Source organism: Taeniopygia guttata, chromosome 3 (genome assembly GCF_048771995.1).
Source record: "Taeniopygia guttata chromosome 3, bTaeGut7.mat, whole genome shotgun sequence".
Taxonomy (NCBI): Eukaryota; Metazoa; Chordata; class Aves; order Passeriformes; family Estrildidae; genus Taeniopygia; species Taeniopygia guttata.
The window spans coordinates 110,488,881-110,514,146 of record NC_133027.1 but is presented as its reverse complement, the minus strand read 5'-3'; the positions used below and the strand labels follow the sequence as shown (position 1 = coordinate 110,514,146).

The window sequence follows — 25,266 nt, the reverse complement described above, 5'->3', positions numbered from 1 at the left end:
GTGGCCTCACTCAGATGTGTCAGGTGCATCAGCAACTCATTGCAATCAGCCCTACAACCTCACTTTGAGGTTGTATCTGGAACAGCTCCCTGAGCTCACCAGCATTTTTCCAAAGAATGCCTTGTGTTGACAGTGCTAACCAGCCTGCACAGCAGGAGGGGGGAAAAGCAGCTGGTAACTAATGCAGGGCTGTGGGGATTCATGGATGTGTGTATGGTTCTGGTTTTCGCTATATTGTCCTATAACCCATATGCATCACTGTGGGTTCTGTTAGTGGAATTTTGCTGCTCAGCAGCTGTCCGGGCAATGTGAAGCCAGGCCCACTCATCCTTTTAACCATCAAAAGTACGATTCAATCCATTTATGGCTGCCCCAGGGCACTGCTCCACACATCTTTCACAGCAGCTGTGCCAGCTTGATTCATTCCCACCAACTTGACTCAGAAGCCGTGCTGTATCTGTTATCTGCTGATTGATCGGGGGTTAAAAATAAGTTGGATGATTTGACTGGTTCCTTGTTTCAGTTTCCCTGTTCAGTCATGCTTGTTTCAATCCCCCCCCATGTCTTTGGTTGAGTGTTCCAATATGTCTTTTCTGTTGTAACATATGAAACATAACAACAGCTTCTCCTAACCATTGCCCTGTGCCTGGGAATGTGAGCCACAAACCCTTCCTTGGCTCTTGCTCTAATATGAAGAGTTCTATACTTAAATGAGAGCTGAATTTGGCCATAGAACCTCCATCACCTTGCTAAAGTCTACTACACAAAGGCATTTAATGTACAATTTTGGGCACTGGAAAGGAGATAAACAGAAAATAAAATAAAATAAGCAGCCCAGCTCTGAATGGATCATAATTTATTATGAAATAGGACAGACTTTGTTTTTAATAAAGACTGTTACTTGGGAGAACAGACTATCTCAATCTGTGCTCCAGGACTCATCCGATGATGCACCTGGTAGGTCCTATCAGAAGTTATTTGGCTCCCTCAGTTTCCAGTCTTGGCAAATTATGAGTGGTAAGACTTGAAACTTTGTGCGTCATTTCATTTATTAGAATAATTTTTCCTCTTCCCTGACACTTTATGTGCTATGTTCTGTATTAATAGTGTAGTAGCATTTCTCAATAGCACCATAATTTACTAATCCACAAAGGGCAGGGATGTGTTTTATATTTCAAGAATTGTGACCAACAGCCCTCTCATCTCGCTCCCAGAGAAACCTGAGAATGTTGTTCCCCCCACACATTGTTAAGCAAGAAGCAGAGCTTTCTCCCTGAAAATACCTATCTTCCCTCTGAAGTGATCCTGCAGTTCCTTGTGCCTTTCATCCATCTGCTGTCAATTTAACTGGCTTCATGAGCTAGTGGTGCCTTCATATGACCTTGCAAGTATTTACAAAATCTGGTTTCTATAAAAAATAAGGGGTGATCCCTATGCTTACCCTCCTTCTCAACTAACCATGTTTTGTTACTACCAGCTTGTGCTAGAACACATCCACATCTTCCCCACCAACTCAAGTCTGGATCTGGGATGCTCCGATGACTTGGCCAAGTTTTCCAGCTGCTGAGGTTACCTCAGCAGAGCCGTCGCTGGTGCAGATGTGCAGTGGCTTTGCCCGGACCGCTGTTGTTTCTGGAGACTTGGAGCACAGTGCTGGGGCTCTGCAGCCCAGCAGATCTGGCAGAGCCTCCAGCACGGGTCAGACTGGGTGTGCACGGCCCAGACTGCCTTTGGACCCCTGGTTTGCACCACCTGGGCAGACCAACACACACGTGTCCCAGCCCAGTGCCTGTGTTAATGCCAGGGCACCACGCACGTGTCCGTCCATGAGCTTGCAATCCACCTGACCTGAGAGGCCAACAGAAACATGGAAAAGATTTTACAGGAAGCCATAGAAGGGTTTGGGTTGGAAGAGACCTTAAATATCATCTATGTGTGTCTGTATACAGCAGGGGGAATTGCCTTTTATGTTGGTCATGAATCTTTGAGCTCAGACTGACTGCAATGCTGGTCAGCTTTAATTCTGTGTGGGGTTCCATGTCAGACCCCATAACCCCAAAACAGGCATATTTCTAGTGACATTTAGCCTTACTTTTCCAAATGAACACACTGACTTGCAGCAAGGCAGTCTTTCACAGGATGGAACTGTATTTATTTATCCAGGGTGTAACTTTAATCTTTCATCAGAATGCAGATACGAGCTGCTTTATGACAGTTTGTAAACTTGCACTTTATAAAAATTTGGGAATAAAACCTTTGCCTAACAACAGTTGTGTTCTTGGAAACCAAGTTCCATCTACCTAAACCTTTTATGTTAAGAGATACATCCCACATGTGAGTCATTGTCACAATTCAATAAATACTTTACAAAAATAATGCTAGCTTTTTTAAAAAAATTAAGACACTTTAAGACACCAGTAGTTCCTCCCAGAAAGCTTCCCTTAAAGAATAGCTTCTTCTGTAGGACACTGCATTCAGCATGAGAAAAATGGGGGAAAAGGGCTGGTTGCATCTTTTATCCCAGGGAACTTGTGGATTCCAGTTTTACTGTTCTCTAAAATAATAAACTTCCTTTTCTTAAAAGAAAGAAACAAGCAGATCCAAACATTCTTCATATTAAAACCTGGGAAGGAACTGTGATCTTTTTGGTTCTTTGACATGGATTCCTTCTCTGCCCTCACTCCTCCAAAGACTTACAGCATGCTCAGTTCATGGTTCACAGCTGCTCTGGAGATGTAACCCCCAACAGATGCAGCTCTGTACCAGAGATGTCTCCAGGAGGGGGCTATTTGTAACTCTTGCAGAACCACTGCACCAGGACATTTTCTGGCCCGTAGGAAAGCCACAGCTACATCTTCCTGCAAGCCTATCCCCAGGTGGACTGCAAATACCTGAGCTAGAAGGTTAACAGGAAGAATTCCAAGAGAAAAATTGGTAGGGATTTTCTATATTCACTTTTGACTATTACCCTTCAAAAAAAAATTCTTTCCTCCTTAGATATGACTGATCATGAAACCAATTATAGAGAAAACTGATGCTGTAGGTGCATTAATCTTGTAAACCATTCCCATATGGAAGAGTACATTCTTCAATCCTATTGTTTATAACAACTTTTAAGTATGTGCCTCCTCAGCTGGGGCCTTGGGGCCTGATGGCGATGGCAGCTATCCTCCACCCCCTTCGTTAGGTTACAGATGGGAAATAAAATGAAATGCACATTATTACATGAACGTTATTGCAGTATAAAATCCTATCAGGACAAGACTTATGTATGTCTGTATGCAAAAATAGGTGTGTGTGAGACAGAGAGATATGTGTTTATAAATTACACACACTGTGAAAAATACTTATGTATTATATTACAACTATATACATTCATCAGAAAGGAACTGACCAACCCCTGTCGAGGAGCCAACGCAGCAGCCATCATCAGTTCTTTGGCATCCAAGAAACGAATGCTATTTTGCATCTGAAGAAAAGGAAAATCTTCTCAGTATTCCCTTGCTTCTTGAAACTGCTTGTAGTAGTCTTCGTCTGACGGGTTTTCTGTGCACTTCTGCCCATTGTTGGGAGGCCGGGCTTCATTGTAGCGGCTCCAGTCACCTTTGCATATGATCCAGGGCAGAATGTCCACTTTGTAGTGGAGTTCTGCTGAGAATTCGATGCTGATCAGGTTGGGTGTTCCTGCCCCTTTGCCCCTGGTGATCAGCTGCATGTTATCATCATAGCAGCAGTGCTGCGCTGCGAGTGTCGTGCTCTCCAAAGACAGCATGGAGCGGATGCAGTATCGTGCTGTGGGCTTATAGATCTCCAGTTTTTCCTTTGGACCACTCGCATCCTTCCAGCGGAAGCTTTTCCTCTTAAGTCGGTCAAAGATTTCAGCAGTGCTGTACGCAACTTCTCTGGGGTAGGAGCATGGGCAGCTGGGAAGGTCGTTGACCACTTTGTGCATATATTTCTTCAGGAACTCGCTCTTGCAGCTCATCCATCTCTCACAGCTATCAGTATCTGTTTCAGGGCAGGAAATGGAAACTTAAGATACATTAAGCAGCATCCCACTTGGTGTGATCAGTGATAGCAACTGTGTAAAGTGTAGCTGTTCAGCACCAGTGCTCTGCTGTAGAAAGAAAGGGCAATCACAGTTTGCTGCCCTGCTCACAGTGTATTGCTGTGCTGTCTTGTCAGATAAAGAAATCATGTGTGACTGATTTCAGTGCCTCAGGCAGTGCTAGTCTGAGTTACAGTGCAGAACCGGGCCAGTAGGAATCTGTGACACGTTTTCTACCTGGAAAATTTTAATTAAGCTACTGATATCCCCATGCAGCACAAGAGACACTACCATGGGTTGGTAAGCAGCAGAAAAAGGGAAATCACAATGATTTGATGCCAGTCTCCAGTTAGAATCCTTAGTCAGAACACACTCAACAGGGGAAATGACAGTCAGATGATGAAGGATTAAGTTTCAGAAAATGCTAGAGATTACAAGATGGCAAGCAAGGCCTGTATTACTCGTTTTGAAGTACATTTTAGACCCTAATTCAGTGTTTCTTTAAAAAACAAATACTTTTTTTCTATTTGATATTCACTTTTCAAGCATCAATATCTCAAACATGGAGGCTGACATCTTATCTGGCAAATGCAGCCAAAAGTGATTCAGGTTCTAAAAGGGCCTATGTGATATAACATCAGAGTGGCCATACATCAGCAGGAGTTTATGGTGCCAGAGGCATGACATATAGCTGGGATTAAAGAGACCTGTAGACCAGTACCATATTTAGTACCAGCACTTCATTATTTTGCAAGACTCTTGGGAGAATCCAGGTAAACATCCCCTACCTAAAACATTATTTAAGGTGTCTGCATCATCCTATGGGCTGTCAAAAACCACCTGCATTCTTGCCTCACACTTACTTTAAGAGGACTCTGCAGGAGAGTAACTAACTGGGACCGAAAACTCTTACAGCACGCATTCTTGCAAAATATTTACTTGGTGATCTGTGTCCTGTTTTTCTATCTCCTTAAAGAGTCTCATCCTGGCTGTCATTAACCATTGTGCTCTGCCACCATAGTAGGGAGGTGCTGGGTTACACTATTTATTCAATTAATCCAGCATCCAGGCCACACTAGTTTCATTGAAGGGACAAAAATCAGAACATTGCAGATGTTGTATTGAGTTTTAGATAGTTCAGAATCAAGCCATGCCATATAAAATTGCATTGGCTATTCCCACTGCAGCACACAGAGCTATAAAAGCAATGCATGCTCATAAAAGTCATTGTCTTATTTTTCTTATTTTTTTTCCCCTGATGTGACAACTGTATTCTGTTATATGAAGTGAAAATGCTTTTATAGGGTCTTCCATTTGAGGCTATTTAACCAAAATAGTAAAGCATATTTGATTCCCCCCCCCCCCCCATCATTACTGTGGAGTCCTACAGCTCTTTTCTGCATTAGGACAACAAGTAACCCTTTTATGATGAAACAAGCACAGGACTTAAGGGATGAAAGATTCTATGGCCAAAGCAAATTTTTAGATCACAAACAGGAGCAAGATAATAAATGGCTGTTACTATTGACATTGCTAATGCTAAACTCAGTACCTTGATCCCACAGAACTAATAAAATCCTAAGGAAGTCTCTTATCTGTTACTGAAGGATTGACTAGGCTGCTTACCAACTTCAAACAGTTTGGTTGCATTGAAGTCTTCACTCCCTGCAAGTAAACTCACTTCTGTGGCAGCTGTCCGGAAGGTATCTTCGATCCCTAAGACAAACACGTGTTAGTGGTGCTGCTGTTTTCTCATTAAAACACAATGGAACCAGCTGCCTCCTTGCCACCCCTTCTTCCCCAGGCTCTGCAAGGTGCTTTGTTTTGCCAGGGAACCATTCTGAAGTTGCTGTTGGACTGTTCCTTTAAAACCACAATGACCAAGGAGGAATTCCAAGAGAAAAATTGGAGCTGTTAATAAAATGGAGTGACAGGCCTGAAGACAGGTGAGGAAGATCAGCTCTGTACACAGGCAACCATTTCTCAAGGAAGAATGATGCTGTTACAGGAAGACTGATGCTTGTTGGTCTCTCCCAGTGCCAGGAAGTTAAAAGGTGTGAGTAGGCAAGAGATAACCAACCTCTTCAAGCAATTCCATCCCCTCCACTTACAGCTGTCAAATAAAATATCAGGATCTCAACATATCAGGATTTACCAGCAGCCTCCAGTTAATTGTTTGCTACCAGTTGAGAGAAACAGAGATTAACAGAAAAATAATCTTGCCAAAGTAAACATCCTTTTGTTGCTGCTTTAGTTCAGCCTTATTGACACGTCTAGCATTTCTGTGCCATGTAGGCTTAACACAAGTAGGTTTTAGTTTTTTTTTCCCCTTTCCTCTCCATTGAATTGAAGACCTCTAAAGAAAACTGAAAGATTTTTAATATGTGATAACTATATGGTTAATAATGAAGTCTATTCACCATGATCTTCTTGCCAGTGAACTTTCTCCTGATCTCCTGAACTGGGGCATAATAGTGGCTTGCAAAACTTCAAAACAGCCTCAGGCCAATTTTCAATAAAATTATCATAGAGTTTTGCCTTAACTCCAGCACTAGATGTAGAATAATAGATACCCAAGAACCCATTACAAGGCAGTAATTCACTGTTGGAATTATAAACAGCAGAAGCTGAGCTTTGACCTCGTAATTTCAAAACTGTCATCACAGCATCAAAGAGTGACTATATTTTGCTTGCTGATCGTTGGAGGTCTGTTATATGACATAATATATTCTTTCAAGTTTTCCACTTTCTGGTGCTAGCTGGTAATGAATACTAGAGAATATAACTGGAGGTTACTCGCTTTCTTCTGGAATTAACTCACTGAGGTTTTAGGATGTATGAGAGCATGCAGAAACATTTTTCCCAGAACTGCCATGCAGTTGTTGCTTTGCAATGGAGACATGGATCTATCTGTGAGTGAGAAACTTCTTTCTAACTCTCTCACCAAGTCTCTTAAGTCTCTTCTCCAGCACTGACATTTCATTTCCCATTAAAAAAAGCCTAACCTCCAGTTTAAGAATTTCTGCCTTTCTGAGTCATTAAGTAAACTGAGAATAATGCATACCACCATGACTTGTGTTTTCACTTCTCTCTGATCTTGGGAAGTAATGAACTTGCACTTGTCCCCTGCATTGTGGCAACTACTGCATGACAAATTAGTCTAAATTTAAACACACAGCAACATCTAAAAACAAGTTTTCCATAGCAGCTTCAAATTTTCATGATGTAGGCTTGAGTGCTCAGCTCTGATTTTGCCAAAGTGAAGATGGTGTGATGGTAAAGACACTTCAAAATGTCAAATCCTGTGAATGGGTAAGAGCTAAGGCAAGGTTCCTTGGCCATATTTTCTGAATATATTCAAGCAAAAACTGTACATTCCTTCATCCCTCTTCCCAATGCAAGCAAGGCCATCCACTTCACAGCAAAACAGGAGCTCACTGAGGTACAGCACAGCTGGCTTGAAATTCTAAAACAGCTCCAAATCTGTTTCAAGGGAGGAGATTACACCCTTTAGAATACAAAATGTCTATGCACAAAAATGACTACCATTACCTAGAGAAAGCCTGTACAGAATCACAGAATAATGAGGTTGGAAGAGACCTCTAAGATCATCACGTCCAACCTATGCCCTAACACCACAACTAGACTACAGCACCAAGTGCCAAGTCCAGTCTTTTTTTAAACATATCCAGAGATGGTGATTCCACCACCTCCCTAGGAAGACAATTCCAGTATTTTACTATTCTTTCAGTGAAAAATTTTTTCCTAATATCCAACCTGTCCTTCCCTGACGTAGCTGAGACTGTGTCCTCTTGTTCTGCCAGTTGCTGCTGCTGTAGTTGTCTTTAAGTCCTAGGGGATGGTGGACTGCATCTAGCAGTGCACCATGTTGAAAATCAGTGCGTCTTTTCCCACCGGAACCCTTACCTTGCCCAGAACACACAGGCACCAGGCTTTGTGTGCAGGAGGGCTCTCTCCACCCCTGCCCACCTGTCCCTGCTTGCCCTGGCAGCAGTTCCCACCTGGGCAGGGTTCCCACCTGGGCAGTTGGGCCTGTCGCAGGTCCGGGACTCGGTGGCCGTGCAGGCGTATCCGCAGGACCTGGTGCGCTTCTGGCTGCCGCTCCCGCAGGTGACGCTGCACAGGGACCACGGGCTCCAGTCGCCCTCACCATCAATGTAATCTGTGTGAGGACAAATGGGAGGAAGGAAATGAGGAAACAAAACTCCTACTACCCCAAACTACTGTGTAGTGTTTTTTATTAAAAAGGCAAATCACGAATGGGATCCAGATGTCTCTACCTGAAGCTTGGGCCGAATGCCAGGCACAAGCCTGCTGTTTAAATGGTTTTCACACTTGATGCTCCTCAGGGAAATGCACGCAGCATTATTTGAAAAAATATTTCCTTTCTCTTTTGACCTTTTGGCTGCTGAGGATCCTCAGCTGCAAAGCTCGGTCATGAGCTAACAGTACACATCTATTCACATAATTTCCCTGCATATAGGAATGTGTTTGTGGACCAAAGACTAATCAGGAAAAGGATAAATTCACTTTTCTTTTTCATCTTTTCAAAACACACAACAGTACTCAATTTTTGGGCAAGATGCATGTTGTTGGGCTATGGGAAGCTAAGGGTCATGAGTGAAAATCACAATTTTGTTTTTCAGTCCCTTGAACAGGGAACAGGTATTTCAGGAATAGTGCTATGAGAACAGGGAACCGCATGCTTTTCTCACACCAAGAACAACATGCGATATTTAGTGTTTCATGTGAATTATTAAATAACATCAAATCTGACTATTTACTAGAAGGAACCTTATGCAAAAGAAACATGATTTTTTTTTTCTTCTGGCAGACAGCCAACAGCACTGGACACCAGGTCTGCATAACAAAAGCTGATGCCACTGGGAGTACCTAAACCTTCACAAACAGCCTTCTTTGTAAGCTGTGTAAACTGTTGCACATCCCACCGTGTGAAGGCCACCAAAGAAATCCCATGAACCTGTCCCAGCTTTCTTGCCTTCCCACTGGCCTCCCTAGCTGAGGGGACATTTGGCTTAATGGTTTTCCCTGCAACCTACAGGAGATATTTTACTGTGATCATAACTTGCAGCTGTAGCTCCTTTGGGTTACACCACCACTGATAGCAAAGCAAAATCTGGTTTAGTGGCTCTGAGGCAGCCCTGCTCTACAGCTATAGGTAAGAGTACCTAAGCTACAGGAAGACCCAGGGAGGGTTCCCTGGTCTCTGTGCTGCATGTGATCCCTGCTCCACCCCAGGGCCATGCTGTCTGTGGGCTTCCTGAGCTGGTTAGCAGAACACGTAACTTGATTTGTTCCATATGTAACGACTGACAACAACTCTGTGGGGTACTATTAAACATTTATTGCCAGGAGTATGGGAAGGTTATATATCTCACTCGGAGCAAGCTGCCTAGATGTGAGTTCCTCATGGCAAGGAACTTATGTGTTTCTTCTTTTCTGACAGGGCTGATGATGGGGAAGCCACCACACTGGAATCAGGTGTCCGCAGTGGGATGTGGGTGTGAACATGGCTAATGTCAGTGTGCAAGATCCGTGGTTCTGGGATTTGCCAGCAGGTAGGCACCACAACAGTCCAAAAAGGCATCAGATGCCTCAGAAGTTATTTGCCCACTATGCCTGGCCCTGCTCTTCTTCCCAACTCTTTTCCAGTTCTTTTCTCTCCATGTGGTTGGTGAGGAGGAGGGCAGGTGAGCAGGTGCAATGCCTCTCAAGCAGCCCAGCCCAGGAGACCCAGGAAGGGCAGGGACAAGGCCAGCATTTTATATTAGACAAAAGGCCAGGAGTTGTTTCCAGTTAGCTGGATGCTCTGGTGTACAGCAGGGAGCTCTAGGGTAATTTTTAGACCTACCTACCTAGTGTTTACAATGCACTATGAAGCACACTATTGAATATACCATGTTAGATTTTCAGTTGCAGCTCAACCTGTTCTTCCTATTTGCATATTTGTAATTCTTACTATGATCTTTCTATCACAATTATTTGTGAAAGCAATTTTATTTAACTTATATGAATAACTGCCCAAGATATGAATTCTTAGCAATAGATCTGCTCACAAGTAAACATAGGTGCAAAAAGAAGGGATAGACTTTAATCTTCTGGCCACAAAATTTAAAACATATGTATGTGTTTAAACACACTATTCCATAAAAACTCTCTCTTGATTTTTAAGATTCTAGTACTTCAAGTCTGTCAAATAATGGAAAAACAAGTTTGTTTTACCCAGGCACTCTGCAGCATCTGGGGAATAACAACAGAAATGCCAGGGTAAAAGTACCATGGCTTTGACACCTTGTTCTGACTAGAAGTAGTCTTTATTTACACACAACTTAAATTCAAGGGGCTCTTTCTGTGAGCACAGTTTAGCTCACCTCCCTTGGGTCATTCCCATGTGGATAGTCACAGTCTGTAAGGGCAGTGAATAGCTGTAGCTCTTCTCTGTTTCTAGTTTCTGCAACTATTTCATACAACAAGCTGAAAACTATTGTTTTCCCCATGACACATCTGGAAGAATATTACACGCACAAATACACAATGTTCCTGCTGCACACGCCACTCCCCACACATGCACCAACATAACTCATCTTATTTGTGTATCCACCAAATACTACCATGTTTCAGATCTTGCTTATTTATCCAATAGTTATATTCTGGTTCCCAAACTACCACACGATTCTAAATTTGTACTTACCCTTACTCTAAAAATAAATATGAAACCTTGTTTCCTCTACTTTTTAAAAAAAGCACATGTCGGACTGAAAAAGGCCCTCATACCAGTTATCCCTTCTGGGATTTCCAAGATTATAGATTTACTAGTGGAATGCAGCTACCACAGTACTGCTTGTGCATTTGCACAGATTTGTATTTGAAAGCTGATGAACAAAAGCCACATGTTGAAAAATTCTATTTTGCTTGGCCTGCTCTCAGCGATGCCTCACCATTCTCATTTCCCTCGTGCTTGTTTTTACAATCCCAAGATGCCCATACGAGGCCTGGAACACAAACCTACCATACTCTGGCTGCTCCTTGGACTCGAACGTCCGGTGACTCGGTGCACGACTATCCCACCCACCGAGAGGGTTGAGGAAGTTGCTGTCCTCAGTGGTGCTGTCGTACTTGTAGTCCTGGTCACCGCTGCTCATGCGAGTCAGGGTGGAGGACCTCTGCCACCAGCTCCTCCAGTCGGGCGATGGGGCTGGCCAGCTGGGCTTGCTGCTCTCCTTCTGCAGATCCTTGTCTGTCTCTGTGTCAGGGCTATCCACCACTTCAATGGTGACCTGTGGGATTAAAACAGACCAACCTGACCGTCAGTGCCTCTTCTTTGTCAGTGGGAAGCTTTCCATACAGCAAAGACAAGGTGCTGCCTGGCAAAGGGGCTGTGCAATGTTGCCCTGATTCTTAAGATTTTCTAAAGCCTTCTGAGTTTACATTCTGTTAGAAAACTTTCCCACACAATTTCTATAAACAACATATTGTTTTGCATTCCTTCATGGGGGTGGAGAAACTTGTTGTACTAGTGGTTTTTCCAATGTATTTGGAGAGGTGGCACGTTCACTCTCCAATCCACTGTCACCTTTGGAAAAGTATAAAAGTTGGAGTCAGAGAATAAACCTTCTTCTTTACCTTGCAAATAACAAGTGGCTCGCATTGTGCTTTCACGTGTCCTATAGCGACAGTGCAATACCATGGTTTTGGCATGTTGTAAACCATATGTGGATTACTGAACCCAGAGACGTGCAAAGGCTGAGTGATTCTTTCTGCTACCTCTGCTGAATCAGACCTCAGAACCAAGGCTAGGAAAAATCCTGCACAAAATAACAACCCACGCTGTGCCTAAAACCCTTGCAGCAGAATTTTCTGCCTTATGGGGGAAAATGTGTTTAGAGCCTAACATATATGACCAGGAAAAGGAAAAACAAACCTCTACTCTATCCTGAGGCTGACTTTGAGGCAAGCATGAAGCACACCAGTGTGCAGAGCCTGTTCCAAGGAATTGGGCTGACTCAAGATAAACAAGGCCATGTGTGTGAAGGTTAAGATGCAGAGCCCAGGTATTGCTGGGTTTGCATCTGTCTTGCCCCTCTGGCAGCAGCCCAGCTGTTACTGCTGCATGAAACCACACTTTGTGGCAGTGATGGGAGCCAGAAGCTCCTCTGACCATTGCTGAGTAAGCCACTTGCTGTAAAACCCTTTAAAGCAGGTCCTTTTGTCATGCTGGAAGAGTATAATGACCTGTTATGGTCAACCTGTTTATAGTTTCTAACAAAGCCCAGAACCAAAATTCAGAGTTTGCTGCCCAATTCCCTCACAGACATCACAAATGTCAATATCATTCTGCATAGAAGCAACCTTTGATTATTGCTTTCCATGCTGAACAATGTGTAATTGTAAAACTCTTGGATAAATACTGTGTGTGCATATAGGTAGCTATTTAGGTAGAAGCAGAGACTAGCCATGAGAAACCTCAGCTCTGTGAGTCATGCAAACATTGGGTGGCCACAGATAGATCATAAAATGCTCTGATGTTTCATGCTGATATGCTTCAGTGATTATACTAGACTGGCTAAACAACCAGAACTGACTGTCAGATATATCTATAATGTTTAATAGGTATGGATGCATTCCCAGCCTTTCAAGTGGTACACAAAGAAAATCAGGTTGTATAAACCAGAAATCATGTACTGTTATGCTAAAAGTAATTTACACCGCTCTGTGGATGTGCATTGTACATAAAATATTCATTTTATACAATTGTTATTACTAAAATCACAAGACACGCACAAGAAAAAGAAAGAAAAGGTCACAGCTACCTGTGATCCACAGGAAGCAAAGCAGAACTGTCATTTCTTCATTTACCCACATATCCTTTTTTTGGAAACAGGAGATTTTGAACCTATTTCATGCTTTGCATTTGACCATAGGCCAGGCCATTGAAATGAAAAAACCTGCAGGCTACTATGGAGCTCCACTGGGAAAAGAGCAAGAGCAAGAGCAAGGGAAAGTGCAGTAGTCAGCCTAATAGCATCTTTACACAAAGGGTATTTCATTCCCAGCCTAAATATGGGATTGGAATGATTACTTCATTAAAACTCAGTTTCTACAGTCCAAGAATTAAAACGGATTTCATAATCTTGAAAACATCAGTTCAGGGATTCAAAATTGTTACCTCTATCCAAGCAAAACAGAGTTTTCACAATAAATGAAAGGAAATCGCCTTACTGAGCAGCAAACACTGCCAGTGGTGGGGCTCAGTACTTCCCACCTGGAAATCAGTACAGTTCTAGTACTTTAGCAGCAAGTATTTTTAGGACCACACTAACTCTCTTAGCAATGACTCAGCAAAGTGGAAAAAAACCCAAACCCTCTGATTTAAAAATATGATAATTGCTCCATATGCTTTGATAATCTGTACCTGTATGATAGTCAATCAGCGTGAACTGGCATTATTTCAGCCAAGGACAATTTGAAGAACCACAAGAACTTGATTTTAAATAATGGTTGATGATGCCAAGTCAACTTAAGGAAAAGAGGGTTTGCAGGGACAGAGAAACATTTGCTGAGCTTGGTGCTACACTGGTGAGGAAAGGCAGGTGGAACACACATGCTTCCAGTGTCATCAGACCCCACCAAACCTCCAGCAGCACTGCCACTAACTTACTTCCAAGACTGGGATATCTGTGCAATCAGCCCCTTCAGTCTGTTTTTACCTCTGAGGAAGCTTATTAGAAAGGCTTCTAAAATGGGTTTTCCAAAACACAGCCAATTTAAAAATCAAAAACAGCAGAAGCAAATTCCAGTGTGGTAGTTTGACACATATCTATCTTCCCCTCTCCACTGCTTTAAGCTTTGATTACCAAGGTGTTTATTGTGGAATAAAAATCATGCAGTGAAAGAAATTCTGTAAATAATCTTGGGATTGTCTGAACTGCCACTCTTGGAAATTAGAAGCCAGCTTCGATCAACTCTGGTGTTTTCAGGGACTTGGCTTAATGGACCTTCCAGAGTCTGGGAGGAAATCAGTGCATAATCCTAGGAATCCCTCCTCCACTCTATGACCCAGAAGTTAGGGCAGAATAGTGAGAAGAGACTGCTGTTCCAGGTGAGCAATTGCTCCCTTATCCCAGTCTAAAATTTTGAAAAATAAGCTTTCACTGAGTTCTTCCCAGTACTTACAGATGTGTATATACTTATACACATTGGTGGCACTGAAATATGTAACTTGTGTGATCAGTTTCTATATTGGGGGCTGTTTATAAAAAGGAATAAAGAAATCAGGAATTAGAGAATAAAGATCAAGAACTAGAGTAATACAAACCAAGCGTTTAGAGAAGCTCTGGAAAAGCTTTCATACTGTGTAAGTATTCCAACAAAAACATGTTCTCTTTAAAATTAAAAACCAGATCTGGTTTAGCAGTTCTACCTTGGAGCCCATTTTAGAGGCTGATTTCTTCTTCCAGTGATTATCAAAACTGTAAAGATTCTTTTTTCTCAAGCCTCCCAAAATGTCTGTGGTAACACAGTTCTTGTATAAATCCACAATCATCCCCAGAAGTACTCAAACCTAAAATAAAGCCACTTTGTTGTATGAGCTAGGAATAAGGACATTAATCTGAAAACTGTTAAAAGCAATTGGCGTAGGCACATTAAAGCAACAGATTTTTAATCAATTTCTAATGAAACAAGTGTATCATGCACAGATGTCTCCAGACACCAACATCCAATTTTCTCTTGGCCAAAAATATACAGAAGATAAAGATTATCCCAGCCTGCTAGAGTGCACAAAAAGTTCTGTGTTCTTTGTCCTCTTTACTGAGACAATGTTTCTGAATTCACTTTACTGATGTAAACATTGCCCTAAGCGACTAGAAGATTATGTTTCAGGAAAAACTATGTTTGTCATGTGCAAGCAGCGGGTCCTACAACAGTTCTATCCTGGTTTTTTTTTTTCATGCAATTTATGCAAATTTTCAATACAGGACTTGCCATTCTGGGTAAGATACACATGTGCAAGTCAGCAATGAGGTAAGTATAACAGGAGAACAGAAACAAGTTCAGTATGAGATTGAAATGGTACATCTGGCTTTACATCCCATAATTTTAATTAAAATGCTATCAGCAGTGACATTAATTTACTTCTGGTTGTGTCATGTCACTTATAACAGTTTCTGGAATTTAAAAGTTAAGGTCACTCAAGCTTTGTTAGGAGCAAAGAAGACAATGTGACTTGAGACCTGAAATTTCTATTTAATGTTGTCAATCCAATTTGCAATCTCTGATGAGGGCCCAAATGCACCCCAGAAATAAAAATGTGTTCTAGCTTTGAATTCTGCATTCTGCAGTGAGCTCTTGTTACAACATGACATAAAGAAACCTGCAAAGCTCTGGTACTGACAGGGGTTTAACCTTGGCCCCCTGGACTTTGGCTCTACCTACACAAGCCTCTCCAGCTGGCCAGAGGAACAACCAGCTCCTGCAAGGCTCCACTGTGCTTCCAGTGCTGCACCTGACAACAATTGCTTTGCTGCTACCTCAAGGTATTAAACATTACAGGCCTTACAAGAAACAAGCACTACTGGAAACCTCTGGCTCTTCCTGTGCTAATTTAGAGATGAGACTGGCAGGACTGGTCAGACACTGTTGAGCCTTCTGTAACAATACCAAGAGGGTTTTCCTTTCCCAGCAGCTTCAAAGGACAAATATAAATGTTAGCTAAAAAGTACATCTAATAAAATGTGTGAAAAATGACATTATGATGCAGGTGGATGTGAAGGAAATGGCCATGGGTGAACCTGGAGAAGAGTTGAGGCCTGCAGTTCTTTTTTCAAAGCAGATCATACAGCCTTGTTTCTCTGTGGTTGTCTATGTTCCTAGAGTGGGTGGTTTTGTGTAGATGTGTTTCTAAAAGAAGGTAGTTACCCAGGAGGTATCAAAGAGAGAAAACAGGTAACGAGTAGATAACAACACACAGCAGCCTGGAGTGGTGTGACTGGTGAATATGGCCACAGGCCTTGTGGCAAATCACAAAGACGAAGCAGGCATTAACTTCTTCTGCTTTAAAACCGCTCCTGTCAATTAACATGGTTATCAACATGGTTTTAAACAGGAATCCTACCTGTTTCTGTGCAATTTTCACCCAGAACATGTCACCTCATCAAAACGTTTAACACATCCATTACAACTGGAGCTCACCCAGCTGGGTTTCAGCTCTCTTGGCCATGAAGCTTGACCAAGATCTAAGTTCAGTGAGGAACATTAATATCAACAAAATGCCCTTATTGCCCAAACAGGTTGTGAACTCCCTGTCCCTGCAGGTATGACAAGGCTGGATAGGGCTCTGAACAACCTGATCTAGTGGAAGGTGTCCCTGCCCATGGCAGGGGAACTTTAACTAGATGATCTTGAAGGTCCTTTCCAACCCAAACCATTCCACACCTTCAGTTCTGTGAGTTTTCCCTTTTCTGCTCATCTGGCATGATGTCAAGCAGCAAAGCAGTGCAACAACAGAGCAGCACATTCCCTGACCCTGTTTTCAGTACACAAACCTGAGAAATCACTAATAAAAAGAAAAGGTGAGGGACAAGAGCAAAAGGTTCAATTGCAGATTGAAACATCTGGCTACAAATAGAGGATTGGCTGCAGAAGGTGGAGAGGTTGTAGAAGGCTGTTTGGAACAGACAAGAAAAATCCATCAGAAATGGAAAACAGGCAGATTCCTATACACCTCTCATGTGACTTCATTCTGCTGTTCAGGGGAAAGAACAATTCTGACTTTGAATAATAACCCTGACCAATTACAGGGTCTGCATAGGCATCCCTTGCCTGGTCTGTCAAACAAGTGCAAACCTAGACAGCAGGAATTTTCCAATTGTGAAAGGAAAAAAAAAAGTGTAATCACAAAACCCAAAGTTTTTGTAATCACCTTCTCATCTAGAAGTCTTCCAGGCACTGACAGAATCATTAAAATAACAAAAAAGAAAACAAAATACCCCAAACCAAGCAGCCAGTCTGTGCTCAACAGCAGTGACTGTGGTTACTCTCAACAACCAGTGTGGAAGCACAGCTGAAGGATAAAATGCCACTTTAAATGATGGGAGATTTTACAAGGCTAGAACACCACAGGAAGGCCAATACGAGTTGTCCTGGTCATGTATGCAAAAAGTCACATTTATTTGGATTACTACAGCTCTGACTGTTGCTTCTGACGGTTTTCTAGAGACAGTCTGCAGTACTTACATTATCATCTGATAAATACGGGGGTACCTGGGGTAATCTCAATTCCTCTGATGGTGTTCTGATACTGACTTTTAGTTCATCACTAAAAGAGCACATAGCAAGGCATAATAGAGCAAGCACCATCTCACAGGAACCAGAGAAGAAATGGCCCTAAAGAGAACTCACTGGAGCATTTTTTCCACCTGCTTTTTTAGAAGAATTTTATGCCTCTTTCTTAGATTTTTAATTGCCAGGTATAATTTCCATTTTAAAATGCTATTTTTGGTTTATGCAGCAGGAGGAAAAAGATGTTTTGAGTCTTTGAGAAGAAAATATGGCCATTGTGCTATCTTAAAACAGAGGCAGTTTTCTCCTATTCAGCCTCTCAGTCCTAGGAGGACTCTAAATCAACAATCCCAGAACTGTAACTTACAGATCTGGGAGCCATTGTGCAAAAAGAAAAATAAGCATCAATTCTGTTTTCACCAGCCAAATAGCTGATGAGAAATTTGCAAGTCAACATATGTCTCTATTTCTGTTCAGGTCATTTTAGTACTGTTTAACAAGCAAGAATTCACTATGATCTTGTTTTTTGTAAAAGAGTAGGCCAACTTTTACAACCTTTAGGCAAAAAAATAAACTTTCTCTGACTCTGTAAGGAATTAATGGGAGTTTTATGTCCACGAGGCTTGACCAGCTGTAAGACTGTCAAACAAGAACTTAAAGAAACTTGTATAACCACTATTTACTCACCTAAATAAGCAGAATAAATTCAGAGTAAGTAAAATGGAGAACTTAGGGAGCCTCTTTCTGAAAGTCTCATACTTGTGCACAGGAGCTCTGGGATCAATGTTTCCCCTTTCCAGTTTACAGGACCAGTCTTCCCAGTTCTCAGAGTCCAGCAAAACTGCTGACATAGTTGCTGACAGATTTCCAAGATCGAGTGGTGGAAAAGGAGGTCATAGCAGCAGTCGTTACTCTGAAAACAAGCCGGGGAACTGTTTCCATCTCTTTTATCCCTGTGTCTAAACTTTGTATGCTGTTACCACTCAGGAAAGGTTTTTGTTTCCTCCTGTACTCCTCTGCAGTTTGCATACTGTTCAAATAGTGATGGTGCATGATTTGCCTCCCTACAGCTTCCAATCTTCCCTTCTGTCTTAGGTTACAAGATGTGACTAGGGGTGTGTATTCTATTCCATCTGTTAGAGGTGTGGCTGTAGTCTTCTGTTAACTGGGCAGTTTTCTTTATCTCTTCCACAGCCAATCCTCCCTCTGGGAAATGCCTTCTGTTAATGGGCCATTGAGTCTCACACATAACTGATAAAAAGACCATCCCAATGGGAGATGCTCCTCCCAGGGGGAGGAGCCAAGCATTTCTACCTGGATATAATCTGATATTTAGAACACCACAGGCAGCCAGCACTGGATTCCCAGAGAAGCCCTTTCTTCTCTGCTGGTTTCCCAGAGGAAGACCAGGCCCATCTACACCACCGCTGGACCTTCAGAGGAAAACTCCACCCTTGTCCATGTTCCCTGCTCCAGAAGAACCACAGCCGGCACTGCAGGAGGACTGCAGCCACCATTTAATCAGACCGCTACCAACACCCTGACCAACAGGGTGTCAGGTCGTATTCTGACTCTGGCAATGTTGGTTTTTTTTGGTTTTTTTGTACTATTGCACTTGTATTTCGATTTTCCTAGTAAAGAACTGTTATTTCTATTCCCACATCTTTGCCTGAGAACCCCTTAATTTCAAAATTATAATAATTCAGAGGGAGGGGGTTTACATTTTCCATTTCAAGGGAGGCTCCTGCCTTCCTTAGCAGACTCCTGTCTTTTCAAACCAAGATACCTTCCTAAAGCTTTCTGGAATGGTTCTCCTAGCACAAGAGATGTGTTCCATCACCACATGTTGAACATTTTTACTCCTTTGGCCTGTCAAGTATTAGACCTGCCCTTGACCCCAAATCAGTGAGATTTCTTAATGGTCCAACTCATCTATGGTGAATGCAAGCGAGTGATGCTGTGGAGGCAGGTTCTTCTCACCCCAGTCATGGGTAAGAATCATGCACGGGTTTGGGTTGGAAAGGGTCTTAAGGATCATCTCATTCCAATCCCTTGCCATGGTGTCATGGTCAGTGATACCTTCCACCAGACCAGGTTGCTCAGAGCCCCATCCAGCCTGACCTTGAACACTTTCGGAGATGGGGCAGCCACAGCTTCTCTGGGCACCACCTGTGCCAGGGCCTCACCACCCTGTGAGGAAAGAATTTCTTCCAAAAACTATTTACTAAAACTACTAAACTTATCATCTGCCAGTTTAAAGCCATTCTCTCTTGTCCTATCACCCTGTAAGAGTGACTTGAAAAAAGCCCCTCTGCAGCCTTCTTGGAGCCTATTTAGCACTGGAAGGTGCTCTAAGGTCTCCCCGAACCTTCTATTCTCCGGGCTGAACATCCCCAGCCCTTTCAGCCTGTCTCCAGAGCAGAGGTGCTCCAGCCCTCTTGAGCATGTTGGCCTCTCACCAGCAGATCTATTACATTTTTACATACGTACTTCTTAGACATATCAAAGGGATGGTAATTTTGTGGGCTGGGGGACTATATGAAGCCAGGAATTAATTTAACCAGAAAACCAGCTCTATTAGTGCATTGTTTTTATAAGCACATCTTAGGCAGAACAACATTTGAATTTATTGTTTTGGTTAAAAAAGACTGCTTATTAATGCCAATTTTGCTTCAAGGCTCTGAATTAAAAACAAATCACTCATTTTTTCCTCTTTCCGATCCTTGAAGTTTCAAGATGCAAGTGGCTTGTAAGAGGCTGTTCCAAAGAACAGTTTGAGGAATAACATATAACAAAGTTTCTTGCAGACAACTTTTTTTATACGACAAGCAGCTGCTACAGAAATTAACTTGAAGTCTCACTTCCATACAGAGGAATGCATTTTGAGCTGAAACTGAAATACTTGTTCTCTGTCAGCCTGTGGGATGGTTGCATTTTATAATAGCATACAAAATGCAAATCTGTTCACAAAGAAATTTTACAACAATAAATTGAAGGCAGAAATGAAAATACCCATTTATTTTCAATGAAGGTAATATGCTCCAAAATGGCAATGACAAAGATGGTTTTAGTATCACAAACAGGTCTACACTGATCTCCACACTTATGCAGTCAACATTATTGAAGAGGAAATTCAGAAAAAATTTGCAATATGTGCATTAACTTAGAGAGAAAAAGCATGTATTATATATATAATACTATATTATATTATATTGTACTATATACATTCTCTGTTGGTAGAGACAGATTGTTCTGACTGCTCATCATGGAAGCCAGGCTGAAAGTCGTCTTGGCTCAGTAAAATAACTCTGTGTAAGTTATAAAATAGTCAGATGCTAACATAAATTTGTACCTGAATGTTGGGATTCTGCCCATTGATATCTGCTTTTGACAGGTCAGGGAAGTTTGGGAGGTCCAGGAGAAAAGACCTGGGTCCATCTCTTTGCAAGGATGTATGCCCGCTCTCCTGCCTGAATTGCTCCTTAGGAAATGGCCGATGGGCAGCCTGGAGATTGGGGTATTCTCGTCGCTCCTCGGGGTTCAGGGTGAAACTGTCTTCAGGAGAATGGTCCTCTGCAGTCATTGTGTTCTGGGGAAGAAAAGTAAGGCACAATAATGACAACTGAGAGCGTGCAGTCCTGTCAGTGCCCCCATCCCTCCAGTGGCTGCAGCCTTACAGCACCCAGACCCACGGCTCACTACTGAAACACAGATCTGTAACCAGCTGACACAAAATAAAACTGAGTCAGACTTGGGGACTTAGTTCTTCCAGGCTCCTGAACCATTCCAGCCTTGTGGCGAGCACCTACACATGGACACAAGCATCAGACTTAAAACAAACCTAGAAACATGAGGCTCTGAAGTAACCCCAGGAAATCAAATTGTACCACATTAAACATGTCCCTAAAAATGCTGAAAGGCATCCATCTTAAATTATTTTAGTTCGCTTTGTTCCAAAGTGAAGCAAAAACACTGACTGCTAAGGCCATGAAATTTATGGGATTAAAAGATCCCACCACTGAGCTGGCAACCTCCCCTTCTCTCCCCTCAGTCTGCAACAACTTCCATCTCGTCTCTGAGTTCCTCACCCAATTTCTCTGGTCTTGGACATCTGAACCTTCCTTCCTCTGGGATCTCATTTTCATGTTTGCCTAATGGTGGGATTGAATTTCACCAAGCTGTGGGTCAGCGGTTAATGCTTTTGTTATTGTTGAGCGTACTTCTGGGTTTTGTAGTATATTACAGCAGGCTTCCTCTGAACCTCTGAACCAGTAGCACTGCTGCCACTGCCTTTGACCTCACCAAGGAGACACATTTAGTATCAAAACACTGGCTCCCTGGGTTAGGACTGGCCTGGGGACTTGGGGAAAAACAGCAGAGAAGCCAAATCTTCTTATGGCTCCAAAAGAAAAAAAAAAAAGAAAAAAAAAAAGAAAAAAAAAAGAAAGAAAAAAAAAAGCATGGATCAGATTCAGCACAGGTTTTGGGTTTGACTCAGCTGAAAAATTTTAGCTTGAGGTCTTAGTATGACTACCTGGGGAGTTTTTATTTTGAGTTCATAAAGAGACAGCAAGCATGGAGAGGGTAAATGTTAAAGACCTATCTTTTAAAACAAGCACAATTAAAGTGGAATGGCCACATGTGGTTCTGGCTCTACTGAAGCATATTTTTGCCAGCATTTCTGGTTAAACGCAATCTCCATCCAGCTCCCCTGGTTCAAATTAAGCCACAGCATACCTTTAGCTAAGCTCTCAGATAGATAACAGCACCGATGTTTTTTTCTTTTATTTTGTGTTTATTTGCTTAGAAGGTTCTAAATTGACCTTTAAAAGGATGTTACAATATAACCTGTGCACATTACAGAAAAATATTCACTGAGTTAAACTAAGCTGAAGAATTAATCTTGGACTAAGTGAAATTGTCTTGAGTAAAAACGAAGGTAGTTCTCCTCTACCCTCCTCACTGCACTCTATTTGTAAAGAGCAAAAACAATTTAGCAGAATTAATATTGTTGTATTGTCATCTCCAGAATAGTTACAGTCTGAAAGTGCCAAAAGGGTAATTTTATACATTTATCTACAGCACTGATATAAATTCTGAATTAGTGTATGTGTGCAGTGCTAAAAATGCGCATACTCCTGACAGTCTGCTTTGCCTGAAGGCTAAAACAGGCTCTTCTCTTTGCTGGAGACCAGGAAGGACTTTCAGATGCCTTTGGTGGCCCACCCGTTATTCAATACAAAGCAGAAAGCAGATCACACAGCAGGAAGCTCTGGAAAATTAAACTGACGGCCACTTAGCTAACTTTAGGTCCCTCACTCATATGCTACTGCTTTAACTTAACACTTTTCAGATAGAATTTAACATGCTTGGTTCATGAGGATTAAATGGCTTTTCAGCTGTGTCTGACTAACAACAGGACGTAATAGTGCTGTGATTAAATTACTTCAGTTGGGAACAAAAAAAATGTGATACTTATCTATTTTTAGTGGGGTATCGTGCCCATAATCTTACCTTTATTAAAAATAAAGTAAGATTTTATTAAAAACTAATAAAATTCCCACATACGATTCCATACTTTCTCTGTCTGTTCCTTCAGGAGCATCTTGATTCTCCACATTAACGTACAATGCAGCTAGAGCTGGCCAAGGCCTTTGGAGACCCAGATTTAAGTCTCTGACAAGACTCTGTGTGTGATCCTGACAGGTCATGGTCTGCTGGTGCCTCGGTGGGGATAACAGCACTTCCCTTCCTCACTGTGATGTTTGAGGGGACCTCAGCAACTACAATAATAAGGGCTATATAAAAAGTTTTTAATAGTGTCAAACAGATGGAATATCACATGGAGTTAGTTAGGAAATTGTCATGGTGAAGTAATGACATCAGGCTGATTGGGCCCAGTACCAAGCTGCTTGGGGCAGGAACTGTCATTAATTACAGACCGAGTGAGACGGGGCTGCTTGACATTGGAAAGAAAAATAGAGGGAGGACAAGATAACTACCCCATCCCAAAGGCTGCTGCAGGCAAGGGAGGATGGACCACTCTGCTTGCCCAGGGTGGACATCACCCAGAGAACCCAGTGACACATCAGGTACACATTTCTGATGGCAGCGACTGTCAAGCCCCAGAGTGGGACATGCAGCTTGACTTCTAGAGCAGGGCTGGCTATTGCCTGGCAGGAATGACCCAGGTTAAACAGTGCTCTGCCTAGAGGCAGTGCTCTCTCCCACAGTCCCTTTTGCACTAGGAAAGCCCAAGACAGGAGTTCTTGGGCCTCTGTGTTTTGCACTGCAACACAGACAAGTGGAAAACGCTCAGTATGTGTGATCATTCCAGTTATCTGCTCATGGTACGACAAGTGAACGGACTTGTTAACGTATTAACTTGTTTCCAGTTAATAAAATGAAGAGACTGTCCATTTTTTTAGGAAGATACTTCTTGGTGTCACATCTAAGCTGACCTGCAGTATTATTAGAAATGTGCATTTCTGGTAGAAAGATTAAAGAGGCTGCCACAAATAAAAGTGAGTTTGAACTGCATGTGAAAAGAAGACTGTGCTCACCCTGTGCTACTGCATTAGCTCTGCAAAGCCTCTTCCAAGACCCATATAGCAGGAAAAAGTGTGTTCTTATTGCAATGCCAGCATCCTTTCTGAAGAAAATTTGGCTTGTGTTCCAAAGCTAACAGATGAATTTTTTTTTTTTTTGAGGGGAATATTCTTTCCTTATTTTTACGTTATTTCCCATGTTTATATTTCACACTGTTTATTTTTGGGTGTACACAATTTTATTACTGATGCTTTTGGGAAAACAGTGTTGTTTGCCTTCCTTTAAAAGCTATGTCACTTCATTCAGAACTATTGACTCAGTTTCTTTGAAGTTATGACATTTCTAATACAGGCACACTGGTTTCTTACTCAAATGATGCATCTGCTCTAAATATTTTAAGATAAAACACTTTTACCCTCTTCATTTAAAAGGATTATTCACAATGTTTAGACTTTCCATTAAGATGATTTTAAGAGGTTACTCATACTGGCTGTAAGCTACAGTTCTGCAGGTCCCGTGGGATCAGATAATTATAGAAGTTCCTAATACAAAAACAGCTTAGGATTTTTGAGTGTTCCAAGTGTGTACAGCATATAAAACCCATTTTTATGGGTTGAGTGACAAAGCAATAAAATAAACCCTTGAGAGAGAATATTTCACATTGTTTGCATTACAGAATAACACACCTTGCAACACCCATCTCTGATAAAGGGAGGGCAATAAGTCAGTACATATCAATGTGTTTGTATCCATCTATAAACCACAAAAGAAGAGCAATTCACAGGAATTTTGTAAGGATAATTTTCAGTGCTGGTGAGCCAGGTGGGCCTTGTACTATGGCAGGGTTTAAGGCTCCAAGGGACAACCCTGCATGCAGGAAAATGTTCTGCCTGATATTGCAGGTTAATTCTCCAATAATCAGATAGGTGTTTTAACATCCTTTGGCCTTCCCATCATGTTTCTCCCTCTGTCATGATAGACATGAGGTGCAAGGAAATGTACTGTTTCTTTTCCCCACAGAAAAACTAAACAGAAATGGGAACTTGTAAAAATACCAAACTAGGGGAAAAAGGGAATTTCTCTGCAAGTTTGGGAAGTAAGGAGTCCATCTCCCTCCTTTCTTCCTTATTTTAATACCATTTCCAGTTCTGGAAAAACAACCAAGACAGAGGGTAAGTGAGGAATGACTGTAGATATATAAAATATTCTGCAGTAGTTGCTCTTTCTCTGCCCTTCATATTTACTTCTTTCCTTCATTCACTCCCTACTTTCCAAAGCAAGGGCACATTTGTAAGCACTGCTAATTATGGAGTTGAGAGGATTTTAGAAAACGGATACAACTTATATTC

General features: G+C 42.0%; 1 protein-coding gene across 2 annotated transcripts in view; it reads right to left on the bottom strand.

The window, feature by feature from the left end:
* Positions 1-839: 839 nt before the first annotated feature.
* The window catches only part of ISM1 (isthmin 1), a 41,369-nt gene continuing 16,942 nt past the window's right edge, over positions 840-25,266 (bottom strand). Inside the window, exons 2-6 of one of the 2 annotated variants that reach the window (XM_072927621.1) lie at positions 20,721-20,957; positions 11,100-11,367; positions 8,088-8,231; positions 5,675-5,764; positions 840-4,032 (exon numbers count right to left, since the gene is read on the bottom strand). In XM_072927621.1, coding sequence (XP_072783722.1) covers positions 3,491-4,032; positions 5,675-5,764; positions 8,088-8,231; positions 11,100-11,367; positions 20,721-20,957 — 1,281 coding nt within the window. In that variant the 3' untranslated portion in view covers positions 840-3,490. The remainder of the gene's footprint in view (positions 4,033-5,674; positions 5,765-8,087; positions 8,232-11,099; positions 11,368-20,720; positions 20,958-25,266) is intronic. The other variant, XM_030269223.4, reaches the window with a different exon arrangement.